The 13,278-nt window shown below is 47.5% G+C and overlaps 2 protein-coding genes across 11 annotated transcripts in view; both read right to left on the bottom strand.

Annotated features, from left to right (window-relative positions):
* The window catches only part of LOC310686994 (uncharacterized protein), a 74,656-nt gene extending 69,047 nt beyond the window's left edge, over window positions 1-5,609 (bottom strand). For both annotated transcript variants that reach the window (XM_083461598.1, XM_083461599.1), the window contains exon 1: window positions 5,401-5,609. In XM_083461598.1, coding sequence (XP_083317724.1) covers window positions 5,401-5,596 — 196 coding nt within the window. In that variant the 5' untranslated portion in view covers window positions 5,597-5,609. The remainder of the gene's footprint in view (window positions 1-5,400) is intronic.
* Window positions 5,610-6,946: 1,337 nt separating this feature from the next.
* LOC310686828 (uncharacterized protein) overlaps window positions 6,947-13,278 on the bottom strand; it is a 46,288-nt gene continuing 39,956 nt past the window's right edge. For all 9 annotated transcript variants that reach the window (XM_083461152.1, XM_083461159.1, XM_083461153.1 and 6 more), the window contains one exon: window positions 6,947-12,932. In XM_083461152.1, coding sequence (XP_083317278.1) covers window positions 10,572-12,806 — 2,235 coding nt within the window. In that variant the 5' untranslated portion in view covers window positions 12,807-12,932 and the 3' untranslated portion in view covers window positions 6,947-10,571. The remainder of the gene's footprint in view (window positions 12,933-13,278) is intronic.

Below are 13,278 nucleotides of genomic sequence, written 5' to 3'. Positions count from 1 at the left end.
CAACAGTCTGGACAGGGCAGGGGCTTATGGGGGGGAGTAGGATAGAGGTTGCAGGAAGGAAGGGGTGGGGGACACGCCCCGCCCCCACTTTCCAGGGATCCCTCTCTGGTCGCCTTGAAGGGGTGGCCGATTCCTGGGTGGGAGGGAGAAGCCAAGGTGGTCTCTCCAGAGAATCCCCGCGGGCGCCAAGATGGAGACGTGTCCCCAAAGACTGGTCTACCTAGCACTCCCCCCCTCCTTCGCTGCCCCAGGGATGCTCCCCCTCCCCACTTCCTCGACCCCCTCCCTCTGTCCCAGAGTCTCCCCTGAACCCAAAGTCCCCCCTTGGCATGGCTCACCCGTCGCCCTTCGCCCCCCATCTCTCCATCCGGAGGGGCCCCCCCAAGACGAGCAGGGGAGGACAGGGGGGTCTCTATCCAGGCGTCCCTTACGCCCGTTAACCCTTTCATGGCCCACCTCTTTCCGCGCGGAACCCACAGCGCCCCAGGGATGCCTGCGCGAGGAAATGGGGCGAGGGGGCTTCGTTGGGATCCCCTGCGTGGGCTTCCTAAGGGTCCAAGGAAAACCCCCTTCGCAGCACGCGTGCAGGGATCCAGATCCACGACAGGCGCTTTCGGGAGCTGGAGGGAGTCTCTGGATCCTTCTCTCGCCTCCCCCCGAGACCCCTTTACCTCTTTGTCCTCGCTCACGATTCTCCTCTCCTTTCCTGTCCTGCAATATCCACGTGGGTTGGTGGGATTTCCCTGCCGCCCCTCCTCCCCTCTCCGAAAGCGCGCGACCCTAGAGCTACGGGGCAGAGCAGCAATCCGGCGCAGAAGAGCCACTTCCGGGAGAAGCAGGCAATTTGGGAGGGGGGCTCACCCCCCCCCCCATTCCCGGAACAGAGGTCGGATGGCGAGGAGGAGGAGCAGCATATTGGGGAGGGGATTTGGGGTTTGCGGAGGCGGGGTGTGGGAAGGATGTGCCGGGAGGGGAGGGGTGGAATTTGGGGGGCGGGGAGGAGAGGAAGGTTTTCCCCTCCCCTCTTCCTTCTGTGAATCAGGAGATGGGGCTGGGCTGATCCCGGCAATCCTACTGCAAAGTGGGGTCCCCCCCCCACAATGTTTATATTGCAAAATCCTTCCCTCCCCCACCCCACGCCAAGGGCTTAGATCCCTCCGTGTTTTAGGTATTGCTGCTGTTAAATCCAGGGGGGGGGGCAGTCAAGACAGAAATCCATCGGGATGGTGGATTGAATCCTGATACTTTCCAAGGCGAAGCGCAGGGAAGCCTTGCAGCTAGGGGGATGTGTGAATACTATTGTGGTGCTTTGGGGAGGAGGGTAGTTAAAAGGTGTGGGAAACTGGGGTTGTGGTGGAGCGATGAACCCCAAAGGACTGAGAATGCACTGTGAACAGGACTGGCCCACTCTAGCCTCACCCCCTTACCTAAAAGCCTGACACCCCGCAATGTGACAGGATTGTGACTCCTGCCCTCAGCAAGTAAAGTACCCCCATTCCTTGAAATGGAGGGAGCCGTGGGCTGTGGCTCTGTCTGTGTGTCTCAGGCAACGCGGGGCTGCTCTGTGTGTTTTGCTAGCAGTTAAAATGCACATTTTTGAGGGGAAAGCTTTCTTTTTCTGCGCTTTGCATTGAGACTTGTGTTTCCAGCTCAGCCAGGAGAGCTGGGGCTGGAGGGTGTAGCAGGAAACCCCCCCCCCACACTCCAATCATTCTGTTTGTACAAACTTCACACACACTCACACACTACATACGCCACACTTCTGTTATAAATTCATAGAAAAATCAACCATACATTGGATTTGCACTGTTCCATTTTTATTTTACTCCATATGACAAGGACTATCAAAAAGGGGTGGCTTGGTTCTGGTCAGCCATAATCCCTTCACCATCCCAGCACATCCACAGGAGCCCTGCCCAGTTGCTATGCCAACCCTGATGATCCCAGACAGAAGACAATCAAGATCACAAAGAACTTGCATATGGGAGTGGATTCAGCATGGACTGAAACAAAGGACAATGATCAGATCTTCCCTCTGGGAGCAGGAAACTGCCAACTCCCCTTTGTCTCCTGGAAGTGACTCATGGGCAGGGGGAAAGGAGGAACCAGCCAGGTGACAGGACACTCAGGTTACCACCAACTCCTCCCTCAACCCCTCCTTTCTGTAATGTATGCATGATGTTTCTGGGGGCGCGCTTGACCTAGAGGAGGGGAATTTCAAAAGTTTTTATAAGACCTTGCACACTGTTTTTCTTTGTCTTTCCTCTCACCTGCAAGTGAGGGGAGCACCCTGTCGCGACAGTCTTTCTTCAATAAAGACCAAGCCTTCAGGCTGCTGATTTGCTTCAATTTACTCTGGTTTGTGTCTTTACTTTTTGTCCAAGGGAGCCCTCGGATTTTTCTGGTAACAAGGGCCAGCTGTGTGTGTGTGTGTGTGTGTGTGAGAGAGAGAGAGAGAGAGAGAGAGGAAAACACCCCCACACCCCCCCACACAGCAACAACAGGCTCCCAGCTCTGTGTGTGTCTATATATTTTATTGTCTCTATCTCGGCCAAGAGGGGCTGAGGCTGAGAGGAAAGAGGAGTTTTCTCACTTTGTGTTTTGCTTGAAGGCTCCTCTCCGGCTGAGGGCTGGGGCTGCAGAGTTTGGGCTCATTCCCCCCTTGGCACAACTGCGAGTTCTCTGCCCAGGACTGGCGGGCTGTGCAGCCGAGGGCGGTATTTATTTATGAGTCTTTTTTCTTTCTATAGTCTCTTCTATAGCGGGAGAGATGAGCTCAGACCTGTGTATCAAAGTCTCTCCGATGTGGAACAAGGAATACAGAAGCGCTATGTACATCATATGTCACTCTGAAAGTATTCAAAATATTTGCCTTTTGAAGAGAAGACCACCAAGTATCCGGTGGCCCCTTCAAAGCTAATGAAAATATTGTGCCTGGAGCTTTTGGGGGTGAAGGAGCAGGAAAGCTTCTTCCACCATTATCCTTCCAATTGGGATTCAGGCCTCATCATGCGACAGAAACTGCCCTGGTTGTGCTGGTTGATGGTCTCTGATGCGCTAGAGTTTGAGGGGAAAGCTGTTTCCTGGTTCTGTTGGATCTCTCAGTGGCTTTGGAGACCTTTGGCCATGGTGTCCTTCTGGACCCTCTAGGAGAGCTGGGGAAATGGTTATGCAGTGGTTCCCCTCCTTCCTCCTGGGCCATGTCCACAAAGTGGTGTTGGGGATGAGTGTTCAGACCCCTGGGCTCTCACTTGTTGGGTGCCTCAGGGCTCTGTCCTCTCCCCCATGCTTTTTAATATCTATATGAAACTGCTGGGAGAGATCATCAGGGGTTTGGGGCTGGGTGTTCTCGAATATTTGGGTGATACACAGATCTTCTCATTTTAATCAGAAGCAGTGAAGGTGGTGAATGCACTGTGTTGGTGCCTGGAGGTGGTTTGAAGATGGATGGTGGCTAACAGATTGAGCTTGAATCCTGACAAGACAGAAGTACTGTCCCTGGGGAACAAGGGGATGGGCAGGTGTGGGGGACCCCCTGGTCCTGATGGGGTAACTGTGCCCCTAAATAACCAGGTGTGCAGCCTAGAGGTCATTTTGGACTCACAGCTGACCATGGAGGTGCAGGTCAATTCTGTGTCCAGGGCAGCAGTCTAGCAGCTCCATCTGGAATGCAGGCTGAGACCCTCCTTCCCCGCAGACTGTCTCGCCAGAGTGGTGCATGCTCTGGTTATTTCCAGCTTGGACTACTGCTTTGTGGTCTAGATGGGACTCCCTTTGACCCAAAACTGCAACTGCATGGGAGCAGCGCCGGGACCACATATCACTTCCTCTAAAGGATCTTACCTGGCTCCACGCAGATTTTCAAGCACATTTCACACTGTTGGGGCTGACCTTTAAAGTGTCATGGTTGCATTTTCCAGGCATAGAAAAGTATTGATCTAATGCAGGCTTCCTGAAACTCGGCAGTTTCTTTTTGCTGAGAGCTGGTGGTGGGATAAGTTGCGATGAGGTTATGAAGAACCTTTCTTGTTTTGGGGAACCAGATGAAGCTGGTTTAAACTGGAGTGAGCCAGGCTTGTTATCCAGTCCCAAGGTTACTCTGACATGGAATTGTTTATAAATTACAGTAGGCACCTGGTCCCACTTCCTAGTCTGCTACTTCTCTACTCTGCTTGTGTGATTCTTACTTGAGTGCTGTTTTGGTATGCTAAGTTAGGGTTTTATGTAAGTTAAGGTTTTGCTAAAAAAAAATTATCCTGTTATGCTTCTTTGCCTTCAGTAATATTTTTTTTTTTGCTGAAATAGATTGTTATGGAGCAGCAAGATCTGCAACCTAAAGCCCTCAACAGCCTCGACCCTGTAGGCCTCAAGGAGCATCTCCACCAACATCGCTCAGTCTGGACAGGGAGGTCCTCCTTCGAAGATCTTCTGCTGATTCCCCTCCTGCAAGAAGCGAAGTTATAGGGAACCAGGCAGAGGGCGAGGAAATGGGCAACATTCTGACATTTAGAAGACAGCTGAAGGCAGCCCTGTTTCGGGAGGTTTTTAATGTCTGATGTTTTACTGTCTTTTCTTTGTACTGGAACCAGGCAGTGGAAGAGAAACATAAAGATGGAAGCCCGAGAGAGAGGAAAAGGTTTCTGGCTGCTTCCTGGGTGGGATTGCGGAAACGAAGAGCTACTTCTGAGAAGGCCTCTCCCTTCCCCTCTTCCTGGACAGGGCAGGAGCTTATGGGGGCTCATGGGGTGGGAAGAGGATGGAGCTTGCAGGAAGGAAGGGGTGGGGGGACACGACCCCTCACTTTCCAGGGATCCCTCTCTGGTCACCTTGAAGGGGTGGCTGATTCTTGGGCGGGAGGGAGAAGCCAAGGCGGCCCCTCTAGAGAATCCCCGCAGGTGCCACCATGGAGAAGTCTCCCCAAAGACAGTTTCTTACCCCCCCCAATGCTGCCCTTCCCTGCCCCAGGGATGCTCCCCTCCCCACTTCCTTGACTCCCTCTGTTCCAGAGTCTCCCCTGCACCCAGAGGCCCCCTTTGGCGCGGCTCACCCCTCACCCTCCATCTTTCCATCCTGAGGGGCCACCCCAAGACGCACAGATTAGGGACAGGGGGGTCTCTATCCAGGCGTCCCTCATGCCCGTTAACCCTTTCATGGCCCGCCTTTATCCGTGCGGAGCCCATAGGACCCCAGGGATGCCTACGCGGGGAAACGGGGCAAGGGGGCCCTCGTGGGGACCCCCTGCATAGGTTCCCCATGTCCACCGCTGCCAAGGCGCCTAAGGGGCCAAGGAAAGCCCCCTTCGCAGCACACGCGCAGGGATCCAGGCCCCACGGAAGGCAGTTGGGGGAGCTGGCGGGGGTCTCTGAATCCTTTTCTCCCCTCCCCCCGCGACCCCTTTACCTCTTTGTCCTCGCTCCAGATTCTCCTTTCCTTTCCTGCAACATTGACGTGGGGGAGGGGGTCCCCTCCCATGATGCCCCGCCTCCCCTTTCCAAAAGAGCGCTCCCCTAGAGCTACGCCACAGAGCAGCAATCCGGCGTAGAAGCTCCACTTCCGGGAGAAGCAGGCCGTTTGGGAGGGAGCTCACCCCCCCCATTCCCGGAACAGAAGCCGAATAGTGAGGAGGAGGAGAAGAAATGGGTGCAATGGATGGGGGCAGGATTTGGGGTTGTGGGGGGTGGGGTGAGAGAAGGATGTGCCGGGAGGGGAGGAACTGAGGGGGGGGGGAGACAGGAAGGTATTCCCCCTTCCTTCTTTCTTCTGGGGATCAAGAGAGCGGGGAAGGGCCTGATCCCGGCAATCCACTCGCAAAGTGGGGTCTCGCACCCCAAAATGTTTACATTGCAAAATCCTTCCCTCCCCCACCCCACGTCGCGAGATTAGATCCGTCCGTGTTTTAGGTACTGGTGCACGTTGAGCAGTGGCTTGGACTCTGTGACTCCTGTGTTACGGGGGGAAATGGGGCTCTGACTTTTGCACACACACACACACACACACGAGACACCCAGGTAAAATTCATCCCTTGTGTCTCCCATCAGAGGTAACACAATGAGGCCAATAAGAAAGCAAGGCCAGCTGTTGATATGTTTGCGGGCAGAGGCTCCCCCCCCCCCCCGCAATGCAAGGAATAAAGTAATCTGGTCTCTGTGGCGGTTTATTTTGTGGGGGAAATCCTAAAAAAAACACCTTCTTACCGGAAAAATCCAAGGGCTCCCTTGGACAAAAAGTAAAGACACCAACCAGAGTAAATTGAAGCAAATCAGCAGCCTGAAGGCTTGGTCTTTACTGAAGAAAGACTGTCGCGACAGGGTGCTCCCCTCACTTGCAGGTGAGAGGAAAGACACAGAAAAATGGTGTGCAAGGTCTTATAAAAAGTTTTGGAATTCCCATCCTGTAAGTCAAGCCCACCCCCAGAAACATCATGCATACATTACAGAAAGGAGGGGTTGAGGGAGGAGTTGTGGTGGTAACCTGAGTGTCCTGTCACCTGGCTGGTTCCCTTCTCTCCCCCTCCCCACGAGTCTCTTCCAGGAGACAAAGGGGAGTTGGCAGTTTCCTGCTCCCAGAGGGAAGATCTGATCATTGTCCTTTGTTCCAGTCCATGCTGAATCCACTCCCATATGCAAGTTCTTTGTGATCTTGATGGTCTTCTGTCTAGGAACATCAGGGTTGGCATAGCAACTGGGCAGGGCTCCTGTGGATGTGCTGGGATGGTGAAGGGATTATGGCTGCCCTGTATCAAACCTTCCCCATTTTGTAGTCCTTCCTTCATGGAGTAAAATAAAAGTACAGTGGTGCCCCACAAGACGAACGCCTCACAAGACGGAAAACCCGCTAGACAAAAGGGTTTTCCATTTTGGAGGCGCTTCGCAAAACGAATTTCCCTATGGGGTTGCTTCGCAAGACGAAAAAATCTTGCGCGTCCCCGCGGGTTTTTTCTGCTCCCCCCCTTTTCCTAAGCCGCTAAGCCACCTATCAGCTGTTCCGCTGATAACCCGCTTAACAGCTGATCACGAAAAGCCGCTAGACCGCTGTAGCGCTAATCCGCTAAGCTGTCAATGGGCTTGCTTCGCAAGACGAAAAAACCGCTAGACGAAGAGAATCACGGAACGGATTCTTTTCGTCTTGCGAGGCACCACTGTAGAACAGTGCAAATCCGATGCATGGTTGATTTTCTATGAATTTATAACAGAAGTGTAGCGTATGTAGTGTGTGAGTGTGTGTGAAGTTTGTACAAACTGGATGATGGGGGGGGGGGTTCCTGCTACACAAATAATCTGTTTTCATTTATTTAATCCGTTTTTCCATGATGTCTATGATATTAATCGAAGCACAGCCAAACATTGTTTGTGGAATGTTATTTGTTTACCTTTTGCCTGAGCATTTCTTATTAATTCTGTCATGTTGGCTAGTTCAAGGTACTTGCACAACTTTAAATTGCCATTCATTTTTTCTTGGTATTAAGTCATTTCCCAGTATTTTGCTATTAACATTCTATCCGATGTTGTCACATCAAGAAACACTCTTTTATTTTCATTTGGGATGTTAGAATGCCAAAACAGGTTACTTCAGGTTTCTTAAAAATTGTGTGTCTTAGCATTTATTTATTTTTGGTTCCTCATAGGTCATTGTGTGTGTGTGTGTGTGTTTTTACTTTGAGGACATGTCAATCACATGTTGAAAGTCATTTTCATCAAGTTCTACTTATCAGATAGCGCATGCTGAATTTTAAGCCTTTTTCCATTCCCCCCCCCATTTTTAGTCCAGTAGTAATCTGTGTGGTTTTGACAATATCTTTATATTATTTAATAATAATTATTTTCTGAATCTGATGTCTTTGCGTCAACCCTGTTTTCATCTGACTGGTAATCTAATTTTTTGCTTTCTTTTTATTTATTTTAACCTTTCTTGTATTTTTTTACAGTTCTCTTTCTCTACATGTGGAGTAATTTTTTTATTTAATAATATGGAAGGGGAAAAAAAACCAAAGTGAAGGAAAGCAAACAAACTTAGCAGATAATAACAGTAATTATATGAAAATGTAATAATAATATTGAAATGAATAAAATGCTTAATCCGCTAAGATTTTTATTTGCAGCTTCGCACGGAAACTGAAGGACATCCTTTTTGCCTTTCGCCCTTTCCCTTTTCTAACTCTGTCTTTTAAGTCCCCAAAACCCTGCCCCTTACAGGATATCACTTCTACAAATGTGTTACCACAGATCCAATGAAAAGCTTTGCCACCACAAGACCTGCAACAACAACAGACACCAAAGTTTTCAAAGTGGCCACAGCAATTTCTTTCAAAGGGGAAGTGGGGCTGACAAAGGGGGGAGGAGTTGAAATGCAAGGACATTTTCTCACTTTTGAACCTTAAGACCTCCAGGATTGAGAAGATCACAATTGTCTCAAGATATGCAACTGATATTTAATTAGTTTTTTTGTATTATGTGTTATTACGTAGGAATGTTGAAATGTGTCTGACAGTGTGTTATTTCCACAAGGGGGGGGGAGCTATTTTTGTGTGTTATTGTTTTTATCTTTAATGTCTTATTCCTTACACCCCAGTGGAGGATTCTCATACATTTTATGCTTTTTTAACAGATCAGGCTATTATGTAGTCCAATGTTTAGAATTAGATAAATTTATAACCACATTTCGTTGTTTCACCTGGCACTCTGCAAACTTCCCTACCCATTTTAAAAAATGTGCCAAAACTCACTTTACGAAGGAGAAGCTTCAGGAAGGTGTATATGCTTTGGTTTAGCAGAAATAATCCCTTATAGAGTTAAATTGACTTATTTGGACAAGTGCCCTTTAAGAATGGTTTTGTTTTAACAGATTCGTTTGAAAAGTTGAGAACATTGGGGCAAGATAAATTCAAATTGGACTCAGTTTGAATTGGGCAAGTGTATCCAGGCTGCAATTAGCTTTTGGTCCTTAAAGTGCAAGTGAGCAACTTCCCATGACTGCAAGACCAGAGCCTATAATAATAAAATCCCATGGAATGGCCAAGGCAAAGACATTTCTCTCATGACGTGTCCAAACCTGTGCCAGCTGTGGTGAGTGCCAGGCAACATGGTCAATATGAAAGCCCTAAGTGAATTCACCAGGGATTGCCACTACTGTGACACCATGCCGGTGTGAGACCACAGAAGAGCTACCTTGACACCTGAGAACACAAAAATGGCGGGGGGCATAGCAAACTGCATTTTTCAGTCATTAGTGGACCTTCCTGCTAAATGCAAAGCATAGACCACTATTGAGAAAATATTTCTTCCAAGGTGCTAGAATACCACAAGTAACTGAGCAACAAAATATTAATTTTATGTCTAACTATGTGCACTGTTACACTATTATATTTCTATGCAAATATCCTTTAGAATCGTGACATCCAAGTCCCTTTCAGGTTCACATGGACACACACATCTGGGACGGAGAATAGCAGGTTAATATTTACCACCTTAAATTGTGTGGAGAAAAGGATTGCAAAGTAGCCACCTTTGCAATCTTATCTCCGAAGGGGGGAACTGTAGCAGGAACCCCCCCATCATCCAGTTTGTACAAACTTCACACACACTCACACTCACACACTACATACGCCACACTTGTGTTGTTTGGAGATCACACATGGTGGTGGTGAGAAAGTTTGGTGCAAAAACCAGTCACACAAATATGCACCAATTTTTCATGCTTGAGTACAGCAGTTTCAGCAGTAAACAAATACAGCACACAGGATATCTAAGTCAGGCAGACAAACCGGCAGAAGGGAGCAAGGCAGGAAGGAGGCTGGAAGGATGCAGAGCAATGGAGGTGTGTCTTTCGCTTCCTGTCGCCTGGGAGGGAAGTCAGCAACTCAGCATATTCAGGGGCTTCACGAAGCAAAGCTTTCTGCCAGTGGCTTCCAGGCAAATGAGCATCCTGGAAACACACACTGTGATTCTTGGTGTGTTGCCATATCAATTGTTTTTGAAAGGTTATCATGATATGGTCTAGAAACCAGTTTGGACAATATATCGCCCAGCCCTAATCCTCATTGACCACCAACAATCCAGACAAACACTCTGCCCTTCTCTATCAAAAGGCACTTTACATCTTAGATCATAATCACATTGTTTGACATTGCCTTCAATATTTTATTACGATAGAGTTTTACACATAAAAAACCAGAACTTCACATACACAACATGTGTTAAAGACTTATTTCCTCCTGAGTTCATTTCTATGAAGAAAAGAGTGGACTCTGAGAGGAAGACCTCCAACACTCCATACATCTAAATGGGTTTTTACATCTGAGAGTTTCTGGATTTTCCTTAAACACTACATTGTAAATAAAGAACTTTTTGCAATCTTTCCATTTAAACTGCTTCTCCTCTTTGAGTCTGTTGATGGTTTGTACGGTTTCAACTCCAAAGATTCTTCCTGTCCGTGAATCTGTTGATTTAGAATTAACACCAAGACTGAACCTCTATCGACTTTCCTGATATTTATAAGGTTTGTGTTTTGTGTGAGTTTCTTCACATAAATCAAGGGTTCCACTCTGACTGGAGCTCCTTCCACAGTCCATACATTTAAACAGTTTCTCCCCTGTGTGTCTCCTGATGTTTCCTAAGATTTCCATAATGACTGAAGCTCTTTCCGCACTCCATACATGTAAATGGTTTTTCCCCCGTGTGAGTCCGTTGATGTTTTCTAAGGTCTCCATTCTGACTGAAGCAATTTCCGCACTCCATGCATTTAAATGGTTTCTCCCCTGTGTGATTCCGTTGATGTTTTTTAAGAGTTCCATTATCACCAAAGCTCATTCCGCACTCCATGCATTTAAATGGTTTCTCCCCTGTGTGAGTCCGTTGATGTTTTTTAAGGGTTCCATTATCACTAAAGCTCTTTCCGCACTCCATACATTTAAATGGTTTCTCTCCTGTGTGAATCCGCTGGTGTAATTTAAGGACTCCATTCTGACTAAAGCACTTTCCGCACTCCATGCATTTATATGGTTTCTCCCCCGTGTGAGTCCGTTGATGTTTTCTAAGGTCTCCATTCTGACTGAAGCAATTTCCGCACTCCAGGCATTTAAATGGTTTCTCCCCTGTGTGAGTCCGTTGATGTATATTGAGGTGTCCACTCTGACTGAAGCTCTTTCCGCACTCCATACATTTAAATGGTTTCTCCCCTGTGTGAGTCCTTTGATGTGTTCTAAGGGATGCATTGAAATTAAAGCTCTTTCCGCACTCCAGGCATTTAAATGGTTTCTCCCCTGTGTGAGTCCGTTGATGTATATTGAGGTGTCCACTCTGACTGAAGCTCTTTCCGCACTCCATACATGTAAATGGTTTTTCCCCCGTGTGAATCCGTTGATGTTTTCTAAGGTCTCCATTCTGACTGAAGCAATTTCCGCACTCCATGCATTTAAATGGTTTCTCCCCTGTGTGAGTCCGTTGATGTTTTTTAAGAGTTCCATTATCAGCAAAGCTCATTCCACACTCCATGCATTTAAATGGTTTCTCCCCTGTGTGAGTCCGTTGATGTTTTTTAAGGGTTCCATTAACACTAAAGCTCTTTCCGCACTCCATACATTTAAATGGTTTTTCTCCTGTGTGAATCCGCTGGTGTAATTTAAGGACTCCATTCTGACTAAAGCACTTTCCGCACTCCATGCATTTAAATGGTTTCTCTCCTGTGTGAATTCGCTGGTGTAATTTAAGGTCTCCATTCTGACTGAAGCAATTTCCGCACTCCAGACATTTAAATGGTTTCTCCCCTGTGTGAGTCCATTGATGTTTTTTAAGATTCCCATTATAACTAAAGCTCATTCCGCACTCCATGCATTTAAATGGTTTCTCTCCTATGTGAATTCGCTGGTGTAATTTAAGGACTCCATTCTGACTGAAGCACTTTCCGCACTCCATACATTTAAATGGTTTCTCTCCTGTGTGAATTCGCTGGTGTAATTTAAGGACTCCATTCTGACTGAAGCACTTTCCGCACTCCATGCATTTATATGGTTTTTCCCCTGTGTGAGTCCGTTGATGTTTTCTAAGCTCTCCATTCTGTCTGAAGCACTTTCCGCACTCCATGCATTTAAATGGTTTCTCCCCTGTGTGAGTTCGTTGATGTGTTCTAAGGTCTGCATTGAAACTGAAGCTCTTTCCACACTCCATACATTTATATGGTTTCTCCCCTGTGTGAGTTCGTTGATGTGTTCTAAGGTTTGCACCGAAACTGAAGATCTTTCCGCACTCCAGGCATTTAAATGGTTTCTCCCCTGTGTGAGTCCGTTGATGTTTTCTAAGGGATCCACTTTCACTAAAGCTCCTTCCGCACTCCAGGCATTTAAATAGTTTCTCCCCTGTGTGAGTCCGTTGATGTATATTGAGGTGTCCACTCCGACTGAAGCTCTTTCCACACTCCATACATTTATATGGTTTCTCCCCTGTGTGAGTCCGTTGATGTCTTCTAAGGTTTCCATTCTCACTAAAGCTCTTTCCGCACTCCAGGCATTTAAATAGTTTCTCCCCTGTGTGAGTACGTTGATGTAAACTTAAGTGTCCATTCTGACTGAAGCTCTTTCCACAATCCATGCATTTAAAACGTTTCTCCCCTGTGTGAAACTGTTGATGTAAACTTAAGTGTCCATGTTGACTGAAGTTCTTCCTGCGCTCCCTGCATTGGAATTCTTTTTTGCCCATGTTAGTTCGCTGATGTGTTCTAAGTTTTCCACTATCAGTGAAACTTTGCCCACACTCCATACCTTTCAATGGTTTCTCCCCTGTTGGAGGTCGTTGATGTGAGCTATGTGTGCTCATTCAGTGAAGCATATTCCACATTTCACACATTTAAATGTCTATACCTAATGAAACCAAAGTGCCCCATCCCTCAGAATTCTGAATGTCTTCTCCATCCCCTTCTTCAAAGTGGGAGGAAAGGAAATCCTGTTTGGGTTTCAAGGAAGAGAAGAAAGGGGAAGAGAACACAGCAAGCGCCGTTAGCACCTTCTCTTATTTCAGTATCTCCTACATTCCCCTGCCTCCTACCCATGTTCCCAGTGTTTAGGAAATGAAGATGCAATGATGTCAAATGATAGTAATGCATCAGCAACATTTCATAATCCTCAATCATCATTGATAAAGCAGCATGATCTTGGAAAACAGCCTTTTCAAATCAATTGTTTCCTCAAAGGCAAGGCAGCTACTCTCTCTCTCCATGAAAAGGCCCTCTCTCTCTGGTTCATTGTTCCTCTGGACATTCCCCATTGTCTGCATCATAATCCTGCATCCA

Source organism: Podarcis liolepis, assembly GCF_965112155.1.
Source record: "Podarcis liolepis genome assembly, chromosome: 10".
NCBI classification, from domain to species: domain Eukaryota; kingdom Metazoa; phylum Chordata; class Lepidosauria; order Squamata; family Lacertidae; genus Podarcis; species Podarcis liolepis.
This window is presented reverse-complemented; position numbering and strand designations above follow the sequence as displayed.